General features: G+C 41.0%; 1 protein-coding gene across 3 annotated transcripts in view; it reads right to left on the bottom strand.

Moving 5' to 3' along the window:
• Positions 1 to 2440: 2440 nt before the first annotated feature.
• Positions 2441 to 24116, bottom strand: part of LOC114877308 (pumilio homolog 2) — a 62334-nt gene continuing 40658 nt past the window's right edge. For 2 of the 3 annotated variants that reach the window (XM_029189706.2, XM_029189708.2), the window contains exons 11-19: positions 11222 to 11608; positions 10712 to 10952; positions 9705 to 9872; positions 9295 to 9414; positions 8891 to 9185; positions 8560 to 8800; positions 7940 to 8330; positions 7687 to 7855; positions 2441 to 7593 (exon numbers count right to left, since the gene is read on the bottom strand). In XM_029189706.2, the coding sequence (XP_029045539.1) occupies positions 7278 to 7593; positions 7687 to 7855; positions 7940 to 8330; positions 8560 to 8800; positions 8891 to 9185; positions 9295 to 9414; positions 9705 to 9872; positions 10712 to 10952; positions 11222 to 11608 (2328 nt within the window). In that variant the 3' untranslated portion in view covers positions 2441 to 7277. The remainder of the gene's footprint in view (positions 7594 to 7686; positions 7856 to 7939; positions 8331 to 8559; positions 8801 to 8890; positions 9186 to 9294; positions 9415 to 9704; positions 9873 to 10711; positions 10953 to 11221; positions 11609 to 24116) is intronic. The other variant, XM_029189710.2, reaches the window with a different exon arrangement.

Below are 24116 nucleotides of genomic sequence, written 5' to 3'. Positions count from 1 at the left end.
GTGTGCTTCGTAAAAATTGTGTTTCTTTTTTCTTTTCGGAACTTTACGAAAAATTCGAGTACGTCGGCTCTACCATCGATCTGTGACTATTTAAAAAAATCTACGCTCTTTTACCAAGGGATGTAAGTGTATTACATATTTCTTATATTTTTTCTTGTTGTTTTTCTTTCGAAGGTGGCGGTTTATGGTGGCGTTTTGTGTTTTAATCGCTAATGCAATTTCTCGTATAAACATTTTTCTCAACATGCTGATTCACGTTACTTTTTTGCTTCCGTTTTTTTTTTTTTTTCAACGGATTACAACGAAGTATCGTACTTTTTCTATTTTTTTTTTTTTCATTTTCTTTTGTTTGTTTCTTTTAATCTACCTCTCGCTTTGTTCTGCCTGCATGTGTAAAAAACATCGTCGAAAATGATTCTTCTCGTGGCTATTTCGTCGTTTTTTCTACGTTCTATACACTAATATACAAGTTATGCAATTTATCTCGTTTTTTTTCCGTTTTCCATGAAATCCATATGTCTGTCCGTCCCACTTATCTAGTTTTATCCGCTAATATGGAATACATTTCTTCTTTGCTCTTTATATCCCTCTGCATCTACCGTGTATGTCCCAGATGCATCACCGGCTCGTACATATTGTTCGCGCTTATAACAAAATTTTCAACAAATACCAAGGCATTTCCGTAAAATGTATAGAAAAATTTCAATCAGCCTTTTCATCGACTTTACGAAAGCGAATTTACAATTAACTCTTGTGTGATCGAGCAACCGTTTACCCCTTTACTTATCTTTTCATTTTAACAATAAATTTTGTACGTAATCGTGAGAACACCGTAAAACTGATTCGAATCTTCATTCTTGAAATATTTTTACGTCGATTCACGTTTCCAGAATAAAAATGTTCAATGTTAAAGCTTCGATATCGGATGCCCGCACAAGAATTAAGTCTTTCCATTGTATATTTCACGAACACAGATATTTCTTTTTTTTTTTTTTGTCGAAAATTACACCTTTGATCGGCGAAAATTTACATTCTGTTGAAAATAAAATAAAAGACAGAACGAATGCAAGTGTATGAACCAGTGAGCGTGGCAAACGAGTGTACGCATACATATATGACATACAATATCTGACAAATATATACGATATATATATATATGTTCAATTAGTCCTGCGAGTCCGTTGTTGTATATATGTGTGTGTCCTTGTGTATATCTCTTTCTGTCTGTAGTGTCGCATGAAGTTTGAAAAAAAAAAAAAAAAGAAAGATGATTACATTCTGCGATGAGAATAGCGCGCAACTGTACATCAGTCTTAATATCAGGGCGCACCATTCCCCTGTCCTCTTCGTACTTTCTTCGTTTTCGAAAACGAAGAAAGATACGAAATGTCCTGTTTTCTAAAGATTTTTCATTGTCGTTCGAATCACAATAGCTTGCTCGTACACATATATTTAAGCGCCATGGCAGTTGAAACCGGTGGGTGCGATGACGATGAGCAAATGGGGTGAAAAATGTGGTCTTTCAACCTGTGTGCGCACCTTTGTATTTGGTAAGTGTCAGTGTCCTTGTGAATCTGTATTCGTTAAATTCGCATCCAATTAACACGTTGATTACGTCCTGGAACATTGTTTGCTGCTTGAAACAGTCGTAACGAAAGGGGTAAGGATACCATTGTTTTCTTCGCTAATTTAGATTCTCCATTTTTTTACCTTACATAATTATTACACCACGGTGAACGTGTTAATAAAAGATACTTCTTCATTGAATACAGTGTGTTTTACATTGTGTGTTGTATATCTTGTGTGGGTGTGTGTGTGTGCACGATCGAGTGTGTTTTATAAGTGGGAGGTCGTCGCAGATCTTTCATATATATATAATACAATTAGCATGTAGTATTAAAATCATATACAATTGTTACAATATTTAAATAGTACTTATTACATATATATCATATACCGATAGTTTTCAAAGTTTTCTTTTAGGTATACATATACAGATATATATATATATTTATATGTATATATATGTATAATCAATTATTTATAGGGTTGCTTAAATCGTTTTTTTCCTCTTTCGAATCATTACGCCCGTCCCGTCGTGAAGGACCCCTTTCCTTAATCTCTTTGTTTCCTTTCGTTATTCTTCTTCATTTTTGTTATGCCTTTTCTGTTAACATGTTCGCCAGAAATCTTGAAGAGACGGTGGCGTGTGTCCGGGTAAGAGAAGAATTAGGGGCGAAATAGAGAGAAAAAGATGATTGTATCTAAAGAGTACAAATATCGAAGATTAAAAGGGGGGTAAATATGTAACGCAACGTGATAATGCTCTAATTATTCTGCATTATATCTCTGTATACGCTGAATCCGCTGGCAGAAACGATTTATTTACGATCGTTGGATAATTTTCAGGATTAATTTAAGAGATTCGCAGAGTTCATTCAAAAAATCGTGCGTTACATGCAAGTACAGCTCGAATACCGTTTTTTTTTTCTTTTTTCCTAAATACAATACAGAAGAAAATCTAAGTGCGAACGATGCGAGTCAATTCCTCTCCAATTAACGAATTACACAACTTCGTCGGGCACTTTACTCGAATTTTAATTTAAATAATAGTAAAATTCATCGAATTCATTATATACAGGGATATTAACAGTGCAAAGATGCCCCTATGATAGTATACTCAATATGCGTGAATGTTCAGCCAATTTCAGTGTTTTTCACCCAATTAATTTTTCCAAAAAAATAATGTTCACGCGTTGCCAGAGAGAAACGAATGAACCTGTCGATCGTCCCTCTCTCTCTTTTTCTTGTTCTTGTGTTACACAGGCAAGAGTAAGTTCGATATCCTTTTACATATAGCGTTACAAATTCCGCGAATTCGGATCCTTTATTAACAAAAAAAAAAAGAAAAAAAAAATATCTGTTCCATTTCCCAGGCGACGAATCGTACGCACGCATATATATATATATATATATATAATCGCACAGAAATTTACAAAAGATATACCAAAAAACCACCGTGTGTACAGAAAATACTGAATCACGACTCGCACTTTTACATATTTTACAACGAGTACACGCTCTCGAGGAACAGGATGTACACGGTTTTATTTACTCTTTTTTTTCTTTACGATTATAAATTTCGCAGACGGATCTGAGGTTCGCACAATCCGTAATGCAGAAACAGAAAAAAAAAGCGAATGACGAAGGAAAAGTACAAGTTAAAAAAGATCGAAAGACCAACGTGTGTAGTGAACGCGTGTTATGTGAACGTGTACCATTTTTCCATTATTTTTTCGCTTTTTTTTTTTTTTTTTTTTCATTTTATACATGGTGCCACGCGCAACCAGTAATATTTCATTCTCGCGCTATATAAAAAATTTACACTATTTATAATCAAAAATCGTTTAAGAATTTCTTTTCATTCCTCAGAAGCTTAAGTAGAGATGTGTACATACATGTATATATATATACATATAACACGACAGCAATCAGATGGTCAATATTTTCATGAAACATTTGTATTTAATTTCCAGCGAAAGTAAAAGAGAATCGTATCGTTACCTTGTTGAAATCTTTCAAATGACCAAAATCATACAATCGAATATGTAAAAGGAAAACGTGTCCATATTAAATGTATAAAGCCTTAAATATCTTTGTCCTCACTCGTGTTTGCATATACATATACATATATTCTTTTTTTATAGAAGTGTGAACCTAGCAATCATTAGTAATAGCAATAATAATCAATATAGGGAAGGTCGTTAATCAAACAATATTGATAATAATTATAGTAATAATAATAATATAGTAATAATGATAATAATAAGAATCATAATATAATAATAATAATATAATAAAAATATAATAATAGTAATTAAATCTTAGCTGATAAAGACATGAGATTTTGCGTTCAATTTTCGCTTCTGTTATTACATGACTTCAGTTTCATTTTTTTTTTTTTTTCTTCATTTCCATATCAATGTTAAACCTTGCTAAACTCGACAGGGGTGATATATCGATGCTTTCTATTACAAAAATGAGGGGGATGGTTTAATTCCGACGTTTAATTTACAAATGATGCGCGCAATTTACAGAGATGAATGGAACACTATCATCGTTCCTTATTATTTAAATATCAGTTAAACAACGTGGTATATTCACGTAATCCGCGGTTTTTTAACAGCGAGTATATATATCCTGTCGACTGAGGGGGAGGGAGTGTGAAAAAAAAGGTGGCGGTTGGAATGTCTCTGTCTGTATTTATATTGAATTTCTTTCTTTCTTTCTTCCTTCCTTGCGTTAATCACTCGTTATATCATACATATCGACTCTTTCCTTCTTTCTTTTTTTTCCCCTGTTTTCACGGCTCCAAAAAAAAAAATGAGCAGCCTCCTCTCAGCGATTTCCTATAAATTCAAGATCGAATCCGTGTGGACGAGGAAATAAATAGTCAACCGCATACGTTATCATCGTATCTCCACGAGTACCAGTACTTAATTTATCAAACAATCAAGTCGGGTACGATTGAGAAAAATTAAAAATTAAAAAAAAAAAAAAAATTCCTTGAAACCCGATAGAAATTGCGTTTTACGCATTTTTCCCTCATAAACATTTGTTTATCTTTAGTTTTCATTATTGTTCCTAGTTGTAACTCGGTCGCGTCACTAACGGCAAATAATCCCCGCGAGAAAAAGAAAGAGAAAGAGAGAAAGGATTACCTAAGAATTTGTCAATTTCGTTAATAAATCGTTATTTACAATATCTTACAAAGAAATCTGCTATAATATATATGTTCTTCCTCTTCTTTTTCCTTTTTTGCTCGTTTTTTGCCTTCCTTCTTTCTTTTTATTCGTTTGTTTGTACAAAATCGCGCGCAACGTGAGGACCTCGTGTTGCATTTACGGCTGTCCCTTTCTTTCTTTTCTTTTCTCGTTCCTCTCTTTGTTTGTTTCATTCGTCTTTCGTTTCTTTGTTTGTTTAGAATTCTACATATTTAACACCTAAGTTAACAAAATATTATACATTGTACACGGTTAAAATACAATTCGATCTTATCATTACCTATTCGGTCATACGAGAATCTGGCAACACGCAACCAACTACTTTCTCTGGATTTCAGTACGTAACGTGTGTTCTTTTTTTTTCTTTTTGTGTCTGTATTTGAAACACAAATTGAGAGAAAATGTGTCGCGCGTACGAGCGTCGAATTTAAAAAACTTGGCGAGATTTTGTACAATCATCGAGGGAACGTCTCGACAAAGAATAATTATTAATATATATATACACACACAACTCGTGAAGCAATTTCGATGTAACGTTCTGCTTCGAAAACGCTGCTGTTCTTGCTTCGTTCTCAGAATTCTTCGCAAATGAAATAATTCCAACAACGAAACACTGCCTTCTCTCTTTGTGACCTCAACCTCTCTCTTTTTGTTTCTTTCTTTCCCCTCAAAGGATACGTCTTGAATGAACACAAAATCCTACTCATCAGGAAACGTATAAACGTTGCCTGAAAAGGATTAAAAGAACAAAAGAAAAAAAAAATGATTGTTTACGATGAAACATGTGAAAAAAAGAAGATCGTCTTTCGGAGACACGATGGAATCGATAACGCGGTTTCATCGTGCGTACAGATACATATAATTACAGACGGGAAATTAGGAACGTTAAAAAGAAAAAGAAAAATAACGATGCATGCACGATATGAACGAAGCTAACCGAAAGCAAACTAAAGTGAAAATTAAAAAAAAAGAAAAGAAGAAAAAGATTCGAGGAAACAAGGGATGCGTGTTCTTTCTCTTGCCATAGCTTTCCGGAATTCCGACAAAAGGTACAAGTGCAGTGTTATTGAAAACAGCTGAGAGGTGCTCTTTCCAACCGTCTTACGTGATCGGTATTATAAATACAATCGAAATACTCAATGCGTGTGTATGCGTGTACGTGTGTATACGTTTCTTAATGCGTGAACGTGTAAAAGGTCAGAGGGGAAAAATGACGCGAAAAAGATATATAGATACATACGTGTTCTTCGAGTTTCTCTATCCTCCAAAGAACACGTTATCATTTATACAATATACAATGGGTTATGTTTAAATAATCACCATGTGTGGTCTATGATTATTTAAAATGAGAAAAGGAGGGGTGTTTGGTTATTATATATATATATACGGTTTGATCGAGAAGGGGCGGATAATTTAGATGAATCCGAATATAAACGATTTCTTTCTTTTAGAGCGTCTCTTTTGTCAAAAATGAATGTTTCGTATTTTACAATAAGGAAAATGTATAGGAGGATTAGAGACCATGTTAAAAATGGCAGGAGAAAAGAAAATGGTACCGTGGCATTTCGTGTACTTGCTGCTAAACAAATCTTCTGAAATTATATAGAGTCCTTGCGTTCTCCGTTTCTTCTTCTTAATCCTCTAGTTTGACTCTAATTGTTCTTGTACCTACAAGTATCTGTAAAAAGATTATGACAGATGTTTTAAGTACAAGGATAATTAGAATCGGATAGAGAAGGGTTGGTCTATTTGAGAAATTTCAAAAGATGTCTCTGTTAGCGAGTACAGGAAATGCGGCTGAAAACTTATCGATCAAATGAATGACGTTAAAAGACAATTAGCCATCTCAGCACTACAGTTTCTTTTACAGCTGCTTAAAAAGCTCGTCCCAACCTTAACGAAGGAACGTTGGTTTTCGAAGTGTTAATATCGTGGTGCAACTTTCTTTGCGTTATTTTCAATACGAATCACTATCAGTAGTATATTAACTCGGCAGCACGTTAGACGATTACTAATAGAAAAAAATGCCACTGCACCTCTAACGTTATTTCTACAAAAATTGATTTTTCCGACACACATTTGACCTTGAAATAGTTTTTTTTTTTTTTTTGCTTTCCTTACACCGTGATCTCGCGTTGTCCCTCTTCTTCGTTACGTTTTCTATACAAATCGCTGGTTTCCCTTTTGTTCACAGTTTTGCAAAAATAAGAAAAATCGTTTCTTCCGTTTTTTAATAGTTCTTTCCCCTTTTATCTGAAATTTGGTTTACTTTCTTCCTTTCGGTTTCACGATCTCAAGAAGGGACAACGAGATACATACGGCACGCTAAAATGCATCCTCTTTTTTTCTTCTTCGTCTATTAAATTAATGGTGATAGATACGTTGCAATAAATATTACGTAGGTCTTGATACGCGTTTGCTTGATTTTTTTCTTTTTTTTAAATCGTACGATCATCTTTGAAGTTGTTACTTTCCACGACAATCGTACGCATTTTACAAAACCTGCGTTGGCTGCTGAGCTGGCGTAGAAACGGGACCAGCAGCAGAAGCAGGCGGTCCGATCGGACCAAGATCGCCTCCACCGCTTGAAGCACCAGCAGGCGTAGTCACTCCCATCGCGGACGCGGTTTTCATGAAGAACTTTTCTAGTTTGACAATGATGTGCTTGCCATAGGTGTACTTGCGCAAGCTACCTAAATGTGGGCGGATCTTGTGCATCAATACTTTACGCTGGGCTGGTTCCGCCACGTCGATCATCTTTTGCACCACGTAGTTGGCATACTGATCCTTCATCATTACGTTCAGTGCGCTGTTTCGTAAAGAGGTAGCAAAAATTAGACTAACGTTGACTAACCGCGAACACTTGCTGTAACGTATCCAAATAATTTAAAAGCGAACTTACTTATCGTTAAAGCCGCATACTTCTTCAATGAGTACAGCACGTTCTTGTCTCGTAGCATGAGTTACACATTTTTCAACAACATTGCTTGCGAATTTATGTTGAGAAAGAGTAAGTACTTTACCCCTAACGCTGCTGATTAATTGTGTCTTGTCCTCCGGTTTTCCGTGTTCTTTGAAACAAATCGAACCAGTCGTGTAAGAATAGAAGAAAAAGAACGTTGAAGAAGTAGATTTTCAAGCAAATTATTACTCACCAAGTACATGCTGGATAACGTAATTGCCATACTGATCCTGAATGAGTTGATCAGTGGCAGCATGTAGCTCCTGAAGGATGCCCTGAGTTTGTTCAGGAGTGCAATGTTCTAAAATACGTTGGATCACTCTACAACCGTAAGGATGAGTGCTCAACGAGTAAACTTGTCCGGCGAATGCTCCGATTACGAATTGCAATGCTCGTGGTTCAACACACTCGATGCATTTTTGCACGACGTGATTACCATTCTGATCTTTAACGCATTTCAAAACGTGTCCATCCAGTTCTCGGACAATCTCTTGTTGCTGTTCGGGTCCGATCGATTCGAGAGCCTTCTGAATCACTCTACAGCCGTACATCTGCAGTGCCAAAGGCAGTACGTGTCCTCGCACCTGATACAATGTTTGATAATATAGTAAAATCAAAAAAACCTATCGAAATAAATTTAATTTGCTCGATCAGGTAGAATATTGTTTTTCGATCACAACGAATAAATTCAGCTGACACGCAAAATTAATCATCATCGCAGTTCAAAGATTTGGCAACTTTCCTAAAGTACCCAAGTTACGCCCCCTAAGCCTTTCATGCTACCTATCGACAGAAAGAAATATTTAGAATTACTTTTTGAGCCAGAGTAGACTTTTGTTCCGGTGTGCCAAACTCGAAGAATTTTTGAATAACGTAATTCCCAAATACGTCTGTCATCAATGAATAAGCAGATGTGAGAATCTCTTGAAACACGAGTTGCTTCTCGCTGGCTGAGGCACGTTCTAATTTCTGCTGAATGAAACGAGAACCATGCTGATCTTGGCTGAACTCGACTATGTGATTGGTCAAATCGCGTAGCTGAAGACTCGGGAATCTGAAACATATGAGAAAGAAGCTCGTAATTCAAGCAACGCGCGCGAACACGATCAGATGCGTACGTCTCGTTGATCGAGAAATCGCGTACCGGTTATTTCTGAAATCTTCCAATAAACGCGATCGTCCTCCGGCATTTTTGTCGCCGATGCTAGTTGTACCACCGCGGCCAGGTTTGCCTACCAGGTTAGGGAAAAGAGAACTACTAGAGCCAAAAACTCCATTAGCTGTTAGAGCTGGAACTGCGCTGGCACGGAATTTGGCTTCGGCGCCAGGAGCAGCAGACACGCGACTAGCCCCGCCGACCAATCCGCCTAAAGACCCTCCCAAAGTTGGAGGTGGTGTTAAGGATAATCCTAATGGGCTCGGTGATGCCGTTACCGTCCCTGTAAACGAGATTATGCAAACATACTTAATGTAGAACAACGTGATTTTACATGAAAACATTGCACTGTACAAAGAATCGGTACAATACTATCGTTTAGAGATTCCTACCAAGAGCTCCGTAACTTTGAGGCCACTTAGCCCGGCTGTATTCCAAACTGGGACTGAAAGCCGAGGTGTTTCTATCAAACGAGTCTCTTCGGGCAGTCGACGAAGCTCCAAGACCAAGACCTGTGAACAGAAAGCAAGACAAAGTTGAAGAACGGATATCCTATAACCGATTTGTGATTTCAAGATAAAGCGGTTGCTAGAAAGGATAATACATTCAACATGGTGAGTAAAAAGACAAATGATACGCTCACAAAGCATGCAAATATGTATATGTATATATATATGTGTATGTATATTCTCAGTAGTTATGTACAAAAGAATCGAGGACACCGCCAACGCCTGAAATAATTGGAAAGAGTAGAGAAAGCCGTTTGAAAGATTCTCTGTTCGTTGGCTAGGGAAAGTGGTACCTGTGCTCTGAAGCTGAGCAGGTGATCCCAGTGCTCCCAGAGGAGAGCCTCCGTATCCTAGAGCCGCTAAACCCGCGGCTAGTCCTGATCCTTGTTGCTGAGCCTGCTGCACCGCGACCGCTTGAGCTTGTGCAGCTACCACTGCTGCAGCACTGCACGCCGCCAGACCTGCACCACAAAAGCCCGCGACCCACACACGCTCTTAGTTATTCAATTAATTAGCCGTACCTTACCAACCTTACACCGTCTATAAAAGCAGTAGTAACAACCACGTGTTTCACAAACAATAATAATAGTAATGATAATGGTAACAACACATACACAACACGCAACGCTTCTCTCCTTTTATCGATACACATTGATTTCTCTATTGAATATGAATTTATATTTAGTCACCAGAGGTTAATACGCGATGTGTAAAATATACACAAAGTATGTACAGACAAGTTATTTTACAACGTTAATTGTAGCCACTTTTCAAAGTACTGTTGACATATGTGTATGCCATGCATGTACTGTATAAATGTACACAAGGGATGCAGAGAGTATTTGAACAGCGGTATGTTCGCGGTTAACACTTTGATGATTATTCAGTTTTTACGACATCGCCTTTTTGCTTGGATTTCTGTTTATCGTATTAGACGATAATTACAGTTTGAGAATTTGTCATTAGAAAATGGGGATCTCGTCAAAGTGTTGATGGTGATGAATATTTTTACAAGATACTATGTATAAATACAATTGAAATTGATTTAACATGCATTTAAATTATAATATTTTCTATGGGAATGGATTTGTGAATGTAATTGAATTTTTTTTATACATTAAATACATACAGAGTTATTTTATCCAGGCATTTTATGCATGAAAATTTTTAGCTGTAAACATAAAGCTGTTCGAATACTTTCGCGCACGTTTCGTCAGAAAATAAATAACACATATCTACAATGGTGACGAGCAAGTTTGAATATTTAATTACAATGTCCATTATTCTAATTGAATCTTACCCAAACATTCGCCGGGTGTCGCATTACTATGGGACGTCGGTGTCGGCTGTGAATAAAGACTCGGTGGTGGAGGAGCCGGTGGTCCTGGTGGTGGTTGTGACGGAGCTCTGTTTACCAAAACTGGCGCTGGACTGACTAATCTCATGGGGGTTGCTGCGGAGCTTAGACCACGCACCCCTCCCATCACTATGGAACCATTTTGATCGTAATACGCTGGTATCACCTGATATTGGCCTTGAACCTGGAAAAAATATATTTTTGTTAATTTTAAAACAATATATAATAGAAACATTAACATCTTCCTATCTGAAGCTGAACTCATGATATAACGTAGGCCCAATGGAACGAGTTCATTCTATAAATTTCATGCGAATCGAAGCGATTACTAGCTCATCCCCGTCGGCTAAAACCGTATCTCTCGACAATAGAATTTATTTCGAAACACGTGCGCTGAAAACGATGTCGATGTCTTGCGCGGAGATTCGTGAAACAGACTAATTAGCTGCTTACCGTCTGTGCCAAATTATTTGCAGTGTCTTGGGCGGCGGCTGCTGCCGCTGCAGCCGAGGATGGTGTCAGTGGTCGCCTGGGTGGCGGTGGAGCCGCAGCCTGAGGTGGTGCTTGGGGCAACAATCCGGCTGGATAAACCCATGGCGCGACTCCATAATACTGTGGTACCACTGGAGGTGGTGCTCCAGCTATCAATGCACCGACGTATGGTTCTTGCCCGCTGATCACGGTATAAGGTGCCGTGGGAAAGTTTTGTTGCTGTTGTTGCTGCTGTTGCTGTTGAGCCTGCGATGCGGCCAAGTATTGCTGTTGCTGTTGCTGCTGCTGCTGTTGTAACAACTGTAGTTGCTGTGGCGTCGCTCCTTGCGGCTGACTACGAAACAGTTGCTGCAAACGGACAAGGATAGAAACGTTTAATTTACACGTTGCATTCTTCTAGGTTGCGTGTGAATGTTTTGCTGAAATCATTCTAGACGCCCAACGCTTACCGCGCCGGAGACCCGAGTAATTTTAACTTCTCCTTTTTCTTTATTTTTTATTATCGCCAGAGATATTCGATCCACCTGACCCAATACAGACAAAACGGATCAAACGTAATTCTGAAAGAGCTAGAATACAGTTCTGCGACAATTTCTAGAGGGACACTGTCGTTTGCAAATTTTCGACATAATACAAACGTGCGAAAGATTACAAATAACGTCAGTCGCCATCCATCGTCTCAATTTATTCAACAATGTTCGACCATTTACCTAGGAAACTGGGCAGAATTCCAATCTCTTCGACAGAGATTAAAACGTCGAAATAGAGCGCGACTGATCCAGCGCATTCGTCGAATTCATCCTTCGTGACGAGATACAATAGCGAATAAAACTTTCAGTCTCAAAGACGAACTCAGAGACACTTTGTAAAGGTAGATGAAAATTAAGCCGGGCCAGGTTTGAGGATCGAAACCACGTGAGAAAGAAAAAAGAAAAAAAGGTGGAAGCGAGAGTAGAGGTTGGTAGAATGGAACGGTGTAAAAGCAGCATTAAAATTGACGACTAAGGCCTGGCATGGCCTGGCTTGGCTTGGGTCGACGACCCCCTGCGGACGTTCACCGACAACCGTTCGCCTCTATGTTACACCGGTACTTGTTCTGGACTCTAATTGACCGACAAACGTGGTACGGTTTGACCGTGGCGGGACAAGCATCAAACAGGAGAGAGGGCCAAGTCTGGCCCGGTTCTGTCTTTCTCTTCGTTCGCTTCTTCCTTTGCCTCGAATCGCGCCAGGCGGTTGCTTACCAACTCGTCTCAATATCATCCGATAGAAAATTCCGAGATTTTTCGACGACACGATTACTTTGACATTTTTGTAAATTCGTGTTCATTCGGTAAAGAAATATTTCAAAAGACAACGACGACACCGACGCGTTAATTGTCAGACAGAGTCACAAATGAATTGCCTTTCGACGGTTAATTCGTCAAGGAAGAGGTACGTTTACCTTTGGATAGGCAATTACCGTGTTGCTCGTTACCGAAGGGGGACCACCTACGACTTTTTTCCTTCCTACCATCATTAACTCTGACCATAAAAATTATCTCTCCGGACCTTTAACGAAGACAACGATCTGGTAAATAAATAGGCATTGTCTGGACAGGTTGTTGGCTTCGCGAGAGCGTAGAAACTTGAACCATTCACGACACGCTCTAGCCCTCTCGAAGCAGCGATGCGTTTCGGGTATTAACCTCTTCCGGAAGTGGCTCGAGCATCAACCAAGGCCACGGTTACGTTTCGTTATTATATTCCATGCGCGAACCTTTCAGCTGGGCCCCTTTTTCCCAACCTCCTTTGTAAGGAAAACCAACAAGAATCTGGCAAATATCGATCATTTAAAAAGAAATATTTTTAACTTTCCAATTGGGAACTGAATGCGATAGAGAGTTAATTCGGTATGATTGAAAGATATGCCAAGCTTAGAAACGCTTTGTCCGCAGAGGCGACGGATTATCTCGTCGAACGACGAGTGCCAGATTACGTTCGCGTATTTATTACGCGTCTATGAGATGATTAATGCAACACCGCTATCTTATCACTGGTTGACCCAGGAACACCTCCGTACGGAGGACGTATCTCGAAAGGCACCACTCGCCGCAATGATTATATCATTTTATCATTGAATCACGTCGAACGATTAGGTTTCAATTACTTAACGAGGGAACGTTTTCATCGTACCAAGCAACGGCTCGATTAACAACAGCTTGACAAAACACAAAGGGGATCATTGGGTCGGTGTGGTGGAAACGGGTCGGCTTGTGTCACGCAGGAAGCAGGAAAGCGAGAAAAGAACGGTTTGAGAGGCCACTCAATTCACGGCACAGTTTTGAATGGAGTTGCAGCAGCAGCCACCATTACCGCAGAAGTCATTAGTGGCCTCGAACAGGAAGAGCTGAAGCGAACGGCTAAATGGAAATCACGGTGATTGCGTTTGAAAAGGGTGGAGAAAAAAAAAAAAAAAAGAAAAAAAAATGGGGTTGAAAAGCGAGGGAACATAGAAAGGAGACAGAGTGAAAAAAAGAAGAGAGACGGAGGCAGGGAGCATTTGATTTTGGCAAGGGTGGATAACAATGCAAACCGGGAACATTGTGGTAGGTGAGAAAAGAGGGCCGGCCGTCGCGTCGCGTCGCGTCGCCTCGCGTAGGGATAACGTTCGTGGAAAGCAGCACCGTGACTCACTGTTGAATACGTAAGGTTTCCGCCGCCGGCTTACAGATCCGCGTGCTACAATACTCAGCCTATCGATTCCTCGCACTACACTCGAGTATCCACGTTGAAGAGGAAATATCTGCCGTTGAGTCGACCGTGACAATCGTTGCCAGATTTGTCGAAAACCCCTCGTCGAATCGTTACACACGCGTCCTTAATCGCTCGCGGCGTTCGATTTTACGCGAACCACCCACCCGGACTGTCTCGTTTCATTGCTGTTCCATGATCGAACACCGATTGATTGTACGCTCGTTTCAACTTTCTACGAGTAATCTAATTATTCGATTAACAGACTTGACTTTTTCGATGCGACTTGTTCAACAGTTCGCAACCGATTGCCACGTATGTACCGCGTCCTGGAAAATGGATCGTTAATTACGATGAACGTATGCGGTGAAATTGGCGTAAAGCCCGAAGTTCGATTACCAACGCGCAAAGCGGTCCACCGCGTAATCAATGATATAAGAAGCATTAAGCAAGAGGTATTCGTTACTAAATCCTTCGCAAAGCGGTCGTGAAAACGGGTTTACCGTGAAACAGGTTCAACGAACTTTCGAGAGTGCTCGTTTGACTTTCAAAACGGCGTGCCTCGAATGGTTACTTTAACATTTACTACGCGGGTACCCCGTTTCGCCTTTCTTGCGGCTACTCCGAACCATCGATCCTTTCGATCGCGTCGAAATTTCGACCGTTCGTGTCGGTCGCGACAAAAGTAACGTAAGTAGTAGAAATACCGATTTACGCAGCCGCAGTGAAAAATCAGGTACCTGATAAGGCACATTGTAACACGCGTTGATCGCCGCAGTAGAAATAACCGTACGTAGTCAGACACAGGGTAATGTAGACTTTTAACGAGATTAAAAATGAATATTTTAATAGGATACTTCAATTTAACGCGACCTGTCCTACAATTCCCTGCTCCAATGTGTTCGCAGCGTTAAGCAATATCGTCGAGCAACTTTCTATTTTATGGTCGCAGTTGCAATTGTCAGAGCGAGGATAAACGAAAGAAGGAAGACGAAGTGCCGTAGTCTTTTAGAAACGTAGCTGATTCTTTTTTCTAGCGCTGGTACGATCGACGAAGCTCGCAGTTTCGAGAAGGGAAACGGTTTCGGTACGTTTCGCGTGTTCGCAGCGCGATAAACTTTTGTCGTTAATAGCGTTCCCTCGGTTGCGCGTAAACGCCGCGAAAGATCGATTGTAATGCAGACATCAAACACGGGTCTCGAATCGGAGCATGCATCCGCCAGCAGCGTTTTATCGTTTCCCATTGTCACGATCGCGAGAAACTTTGATAACGGCATGGATATCTATATGTGTACCAATGTATCGCGGCCGTGTCTCTCGATAACGCATTTTAGTTTCGCTGACACTACACCACAGCCAAACATTCAATTCTCTATGCGCGTTACGGTTTGACCGGAACAAACGCAAACGTTTGACACATTTATTCCTGTAATCTGATGTTGCGACCCGCGATTCGCTGCTACGAAACGTGTCGATAGATAGTTATCTGGAACAAGAGGTCGTATACATACGAGGACCGCAATTACTTTAAATCGTTGGATGACTTTGCTCGTCTAAATATCGTTGGCAGAGTACTAATTAATGGACAGAGCCATTAACCTTGGCTGCTTGTGGAAAGGGCGGTGAAACGAACCTTTTTGCCGGTTCAATTTCTTTTTCCACTCTTTTCGTTGCTCGTATGCTTAATTTCTACGGAATATGTAATTTCAATTAGCTACCAGTTCTGTTCTAGATCGTTGAATACCCGCGAGGGTTACTTTCCGTTGACATGATCGATTTCGCAAGGTTGCACAAGTGGAAAGGTTCGATCGGAAAATGAAACGATCGTACTCTGAATAATTGGTAGTTTCATCTCTAAAGATTCACGCGTATTTTGTACGGCTGGAAATGTTGCACTCTCGGATGCACGATCGATGCTGACGTCACGAAGCTAACTTGAAAATGGGTTGCAAGTATCGAGGCAAAGGCACGACGATGTTGGCCTTGTAATGTCACGCGTGTCTCGAGAATTACGTCGTTCGGACAGCTCGGGAGTATTAAACTTGCCTCTGCGTATCTTTCATTTTCTTACTTGCTGTTAATATTTAATTAATCGTTCGAAAGACAGTCTGTCCCGGTGCATCCGTAATTCTTCGCGTTACTATCCTAACGTGGCTGCAAACTGCAACGGCTTACAATCGTGCTGGGGAAACTTTTCGATACGAGTGTGCGCGCACGTGTGCACGTGTGGAGCCAGAAGCTGGAAACATTGGTGCATCTGTGAGCGGTAATGAACGCTGAAACTGGCCGGTAAAACTTTCCGCCAGGCTGAATTGAAGCGAATCTAGATTTCGGCCTGAACATTACCATATCTCCTAGGAGAGCGTTATTATTGATTCCAAGCGGGCGAAGTCGGTTTCAGCGGTGCAGCGAGGCTCGAATAACGCGCACACCTCGGCCAAGACGAATTTCCCGTAAAATTTATTAACGTTTCGCCGCGAACAACGCCATTAATTCGCTTTGATTGCCGCGAATTTGAATATCAACCTTGAGCGAAACGTTTCACCGCAAGCCACGCCACCCCCTTTCGACCGCTATCGAACCGTGGGAAATTTAACCCCTTTCGCGTTTCCTTAATCGAGAGGAGGGAAAAAAAGCATCGATATTAACGAAGATTTATACGCGTCACCGGTCGAAACCGAACTACGCCGACGGAAATCACGATAAGCGAGGCTCGACGTTTATAAATCGACGATTCTTCGAGCGATAAGCCCGGAAACGAGTAGGAGGGAAAAGAAGAAACAATCGTGGCATAGAAACTGGAAAGTGGAAAATAGAAAATGAAGCGTATCGAGGATGAACCGGAATATTCGTGTAACCCGGGTCCTCGTTTCCGTGAAATAAAAAGAGTATACGGGCAAATAGCGGAGAAGCCCGTTACTTAACCGCTTCGGAGCACCGTTAGCTCACCTGACTGCGTGTACGGAATATACAGGGTGTCTTCGAGGCTCGTGTTACGTTCCTGCCTTCATCTTCTATTGAAAAGAAAGAAAAAAACACCGCGATTTCCTGCACGATTTTCCAGTCTGAAACCTCTCGATCAAGTTTGAAAAACACTCCAATTATATCACGCGCTATTAATTACCAGAATCGGGTTTTTCAACCGGTTCCCATCAATGCAACACGTTAATTAAATCGAACGATTTTCAATAGGACTACTTGCGCATATCTATTCCGGGTATCATGATCGATCGTTTCCCATTATGGTTTACGATCTCTTTAACTCTATTTTAATACCGCGTCGGTGGAGATTAACGGTGATCAATGACGTTAATATAATTGAACGATTCGAAACAATTAATGCCTTACCTTCGATCGTTGCAGTGGAAATATCAACGTATAGTCGGACAAAGAACGACGCGGATTGTTATATCGTATTTTTTTTTTGTAATTTTCCAGCTGAACAATGAGAAAGAATAATCCCTTTTTCTACGTCGTCGGGATTCGAGAACTGGTTCGATAGCCGTCGAGTGCAATCGAGGAACAATTAAGAAAGTATGCGAAAAACAAGAAAGTCGAAGGAATTATTCGTTCCCCGGGGGCGGTGTTCGCCTATATACTATATACACGCGAAGAGGATTCGTGACAGAACGCGGGGATGATCGAAATTCAGGGATTCATATCGAGGAAAAAATAGGTCAAGGGTCGAGAGGGTGTCCGATTGCAACGACGATTTCCAGGCGTCGATCGCTTCCTGAAATTACTGGTTCCCTCTTTCAGCTAGGTTGTATTTCGATGCGCTAGGCTTCGCCATCAAGGTCTGAATTGATCGGCAAAAGTACCGAGAAAACTGGTCTCTTTTTCCATGCAGATTTGACCGAGTCACGAACTTGGCCAGTATTCCAGTCCGGTTCTCATTGACCGTAACACGCGTTTACGTTCGTTCCGCGACGTGAAATCGCGTGCAGACACGATTCTCTACGTGTGTGTTTCTCTATCGTACGACTAAACTGGGAGAATAATTAATTAATCTGGGAGAAACGATCATATGGCGTGCAATACGATTCGATTCAAACGAAGCGTTATGAATAGGTATTCTACGAATGTTGGACAAATGTTTGCATTGTAATTGGTGTATAAAACGAACACGATATCTGATAGCGATTGCTCGGAATTATTTAGAGTTCCTAGAAGGAACTGCTTCGAGTTTTCTAAGAGCTCGCATTCACAGTCTAATTATTCGGCAACAGATAAGAAGTATCTACTTTGTCTATAAACATTGGATGAAAAACAGTAAAGGGGGAGAAAAAAGTGTAACGCGAAAATGTTACGTGACGAGAAGGTATCGTTCGCTCCAGATAACGCGATGCTAACTTTCTAAGCGAGCGGAATCCATTCTTTTCGCGGCTTGCCGTGTATAAATCGCTGGATCGAAACCGTCCGATGGTTCGATCGTGGAGAACCGCTGGTGTTAATGTTCCATTGGTAGAAACCGGTTCTCCAGACACTGGGAATCGATCGAATTGACCCAAGTTTCTGTTCCTCCTCCTCCTCTTCCTCGTCCTTTGTGTACCGTTCCACAGCCTTCGAATCATTCGAGAGAACTTGATGTTCTTCCTGTCACCCATCGGAGCGATAAGAAATGGAAAGAAAATAAAAATGATTTGGCAAGGATATACCACCTGTGAACTTACGGTTCCATGTGGGCAGTGAACGTACGCTCGTTCCAAGTTCTTTCTATACGCTCGAGGATTATCCCTCATTGAATTTCTGAAGGGAAACGGAGCAGGTGATCGTCTGAACGATTTATAACGAGGTAATCCGTTCATTTGTTTGCATTCAACTGAGTCTTCCTCCTTCTAAATTCGTAGTTAAATTTAGATACCTCTAAAAAATTCTGAGTCGAATTGGCAATGACGAAACACGCAGGATGAGGCTAATTCCTCGTCGACTCTCGACTCTGTACACATCGATACGCCACTTTGTTGTACCGTTAGCTGAAAGAGACTTCGCGAATCCCAGGCGGAGCAACGATTCATTAACGAGACGTACACGCGTCTCGTTCGTGGGACTATGTTACGAAAAAAAAAAGAAAAAAAAGAAACATGCATGTGGAACGGATTCACAATTATATCGAGCCAAGCTACTTCATAGACGCGGAGGAGTCTGACTGTCGAAACAATGGCCATTGTAACAGTCTCTATCCGTGGTCCGCGCTCGCACGAACCGCTTTTCCCGTTATAGGCGTTAGCCTACTTGCAAAATTCAATTAAAATAAACTCACCGCATCGTACGATACGCAAGTTTCATTTCGTAGATGACGGCCAACCCTTTGTGTCCGAGGGTTGAAATAAAACTGGATTGCTACATTTTCGCTCTGCTGCCATTTTAAATATTGTTGCGACAGCGAGTTGTCGCTTTCTCGATACATACATTGACTGCCCGAGAAGCTGTCGACGAATCATAGCGCGAAGCTATTCCTTGTTTCGAGCGGAAACGCATCGCCGGATGTTTCGGGTCTCTTAGAGAACCGCGCGATATTCAAATATCGAGAAGGTCTCGTGAATGGACCTATTGAATAATTGTGTTTCCTAATGGAAAACACAAACACCCCTGGCGCAACAATATTAATAAAAGTCGAATAACTTTTCCATTTTCTATCGAATCTTCGTAATTTACTTCTGTTTGTCGTACACGCCATGGAAGGGGTTGGGGAAGGGTGAAATGTGGACAGGAAGGAAGTGAGAGAGAGAGATAGGAAAGTAAACTCGCGTGATAAGGGTTGAAGCCACACCTTGATACCAGATACCATGGTTCGTGGTAGCTTTTAGCCAAATGACGCGGATTTTATTATTGGATGGCCTTTAAGGGTGCGGCAGCGTTACCCTGGCGCAGTCTAATGGACCGTTAACCAGCCCCACCTTCCTCACGTGTTCTTTTTTCTTCACGCGACACCCGTTATGCGTCACACTGAAACACGGATCGACCTCTGACACGCGAGTCTCGTTAACGCTATAATTTACTAATTTTTATCAAACGACTGCCACGGCTGATCCTAGACACATAGTTGGAATAAAAATCCATCCATCAATCCCCGAATTCCGTGCAATCAGCTAAGTATTTAATTTCATCGGATCGGCGATCGGATAAAAATTGAATCCGTGAAAGATCGCTGGTGAAAGCGTGTCGACGGAAGTGCCATTATCCAATGACCATTGAACAAAACAGAGCGCCAAAGATATTGGAATTCTTGGGAAGAATTAGAAAAAGTTCAGTACGAAAGGGTACAAGAAAGCGTGTCGCTGTTGGGAAACTCGATTATGAAGAGCAGAATAATTTTCTATTAGAAAATAGTTGAATTATTTACAAACAACCAGAAACGTAGTCCGCTTAAAACCAGCAGCAGAACGGTGTGCTACTTTAAAGTACTTGTTAACGGTTAAGTGACGTTCAACGCTGAAATGGGCGAATCGAAACGTTCGATATATCGGATATTCCAACTTTTCACATGGAAAAAGCTTCGACGGCTCTTCGTTGCCATTTCTATTCAAATCTCTGTCGCCAGTGGTCCCTCTAAGATTTCTGCACTCGATCGGTCCACTCGATCGAGAAAGAGTACTCTTCATGCAAATCGAGCACCCGCTTCTACCTTGAGTGTTCGAAAAGTTTTACAAATCATTTCAACCATACTTGGCGCGTTTATATTAAGGAGACATATTTTTTTTCCCCAAGAGCCTCGTGTACGCCTGTCGCGGTGCAAAGTAGATTTATAAAATCGAAAAGGATTAAAGCATCGACGCGCTAAAGAAAGCGTACAAGTGCCGAAAATATTTCACAGCTAATTACGCAAAGTCCTCCGTCTACGCTGTGTCAATCGACTTTTTCCCTTTCATTCAACTAACAATTGTAAATGAATTACATCTACCCCTTTTCATAGACAGGACGAGTTTATCGAGAACATTTGCCAAAGGAAACGAAGCGGTATAGGAAAGAGGTAAGCAAGCCAATTAGGTTTATTAAGGGAAGAGAAATCGGCGTGGGCGTCGGAACGGCAACGTTAGGAGGCGAGGGAGGTAGGTCTCTCATTGCGGCGTCGCCGATTTTATTAGACCGTTATCGTATACCAGACGGAATATTTGCCTTCGTTTCGCCACTTTGTCGTACCGCAATTGTGATCGACCTTCTGCGCTGTTCAACCGCGAGTTATACGCACACGTGTCATCTGCATATACACGTGGCGCATACGTTATGACTTTTACAACTGGAAGGTTGCAACAAAGTCGCCTTCGCGATAGCCGATTTATCAGATAATGGTCATCGATGATCGGATAAGCCGGCGAATGGATTGAAAAAGAGCGGTGAAATATATTTCATCCGAGTCGATGCAACCGACGTATCAATATTTCCCGATGCACGATTAAGTTTCTTAGATACACTCGAAGAGTTTATCAATTTATCTTCAGGATATAATCCGAATGCAATTTCTTTTTTTACGGTTTCCTATCAAATTGGCTACACTTTCAAGTATTCGGTAAAGAAAATAATATTTCCACCGAGAGGAATGTTCACCAGGCCTTGTGTTTCTGTCGTAGAGCACGATACCGGGGGAGTATATGTTTGAAAAACAATGGCTCGCGTAAAGCCAGACGATCGTAAGACAGTGTCTAGGTGAGCTTTGTGTTTCTATACGTTTGCTTTCATACAGATTTCTATGTAGACGAACGACGTAACTGTGTGGGCGTTAGTCTACACCGAAGAAGTGCAATCAGGGCTCACAAAGGTTGTAGCATTTCATAAAGGTCACATCCAGAACCCCTATCTCCCTGGGGGTGTATTAAAATCAAAACCTCCCTCCACACCGCCTAGCCTCGACTATCTCTCTTCTTCCTCCCGATCTTCCTCTACATTAACGGTTCTTCCACGTGTCTATTTGTCGTTTATTTATTTTTTTCTTCTTCCTCCATCATGCGAACACCCGACTGTTCCCATACGTCTAGCTTCCGTTCAGAACCGATTCGCTTGTACGATTACAGAACCATCGATTACCGTTTTGGTCGAGTTAACGAGTTCCCCGGATGTTATCTTTCTCCATCGACTTCTGCGAGTTTTCCTAGATGACAAACGCGATGGTAATAAAATTTTTACATTTTCACGCGACATTCTCGCGTACCGATGGATAAAACTTGACGAACAATCGCGGTTTTCGATGATTCCGGTGTTTTCTAGAATTTATCATACCGCCAGTCAGGGAAGGAAAAACGAGTATAATCATGCGGTAGATAAAAGCGGAGAACGGGAAAGGAAGGATCGAGGAAATTGTGTTTCGACGAACGAACGGCTCGAAAATGCTTCGAGACAACGGTACTTCCGCGGTTATAAACTGTTGCTTGACCGTTAAGTTGACTCTTTCCTCTCGTTCAGAGACCCGGTTCTCTTTCTTCTCTTCTCATAACCCACCTACCAACAGCAGGGCGTCGTGGAAATAAAAATAAACGAAAGAAAGGCAGGAAAGGAAGAGTAGCAGAAGGTAATCGACTGGTTAAATCAAGCTGGCTCGCGATTCTCTAGGTTTATTTAACCAATCCGTTGCTCAAACGATTACGTAACAGCGCCTCCCAAAATCTCATCAATATTCCTAACCCGGCACGAGTCAATATACCATTCGCAGAGATAGAAATTTAATTTTCTTTCCTTGTACGAAAGAACCTTTCGCCTTATTACCTCGATCTCAAGGCGAACTTATGTATCTCTCTTTCTATCCGTCGCTTCGACAACTCTGCTTATAAACTTTCGTCGAACAAGTTTCCGATGGAATTCCTCTGTCGAGCGTTAATAGAGCCCGGGCTAGAAAAGAAATCCGCGCCAGGCGTTGTCGAATTCACGGGAAGCGAAAGAGATGGTGGAATTTTAAGATTAATGTCCCCTGATAAGTGGCCCAACGCGTGGAACACGAAATATGGACCCTGACCATTCTGAATCGACTGACGATCAAGAATAATAATCACGTTACACTGAATAAACTGAATAAACGAAAACCGGATTCGCAAGAGCTCACGTAATACCTATCATCGTGCGAACTGTGAAGTGAGCGAATCAAATTTCACGTGTAAGTCTGCAATTCGCGCATCACCGAGAACCTTGATCAGACACGTCAATGTCACAGGTTCAACAGTGTCATTCTCATCACGATACTTAATGATTCATGACTGTTTAGTTTAAGAGACGATACACCGAGATATCGGGTGACGATGGACTCGTTTGAAAAAGTCGCGATGGTTTAAAGCAGAGATCATCAAAGGGGTCGATAAGAGAATTAGCAAATTTTTATTAGCAAGGCGGCTTCGTTACCTTCTGAAATACCATCTCTGTCCTGTTCTAGATACTCTAGTTAAAATTTACCGGTCATTTCGTATTCATCTCTCGATTTCGTATTTATCTTCATCGATAAAACGTTAGGCTAGCGAGCAGTAACGATTATTAATCGTGCCAGCGTGAAATGTATTAGCCTCAACCGTCTATGCATGATTTTCTTCCAAACACAGCGGACAAGAGAGAAGGAGAGAGAAGAGAGGACGGAAGAGGCGACTTCCGGAGTAAAAAATGGCCAGCAGCGGAAATTCGTCGCGATAAGAATAATCGAGTCCTACTAAACATCGAGCAGAAGAGATCCGTTTCTCCTGACGATAGAACACGTTAGGAAATTATACGCTGCTGTAATTAATCAACATTTTATTTATTAAACGCGTAACACAATATAGGCGGTTAACCGAGAAACTCTGAGAACCGCTGATGTAATTGTTTAAAAGATATAGCATAATTGGATAAGTCAATTCACTATTTAATCCCGTTCCCATCCAACGAACCCATTCGAGATTCCGAGTAATCCCGAATTGAATTTCAACCGCGGTCGCACGCTAAAAATCTCCCTCTACGATATTCGATTACACGACCTCGACCAGCCTCGTTAAGGGTCCAATGGATCTCCGGAACAAGAAAATTTCATATATTTTTAAATACAACTATCCTATGGAAATGCAAAATACTGTTAAGTAAACGAAGAATGGAAAGGTAGAAGTTGAAATACATGTCAAACTACAGTTTTATCTCGGTACCGTTATCTCTAGGTCGATGACAGCAGCGGTTC

This window comes from Osmia bicornis, chromosome 6, assembly GCF_907164935.1.
Source record: "Osmia bicornis bicornis chromosome 6, iOsmBic2.1, whole genome shotgun sequence".
NCBI lineage: Eukaryota > Metazoa > Arthropoda > Insecta > Hymenoptera > Megachilidae > Osmia > Osmia bicornis.
Note: the sequence above shows the minus strand (reverse complement) of the source record. Positions and strands in the feature narration are given on the sequence as shown.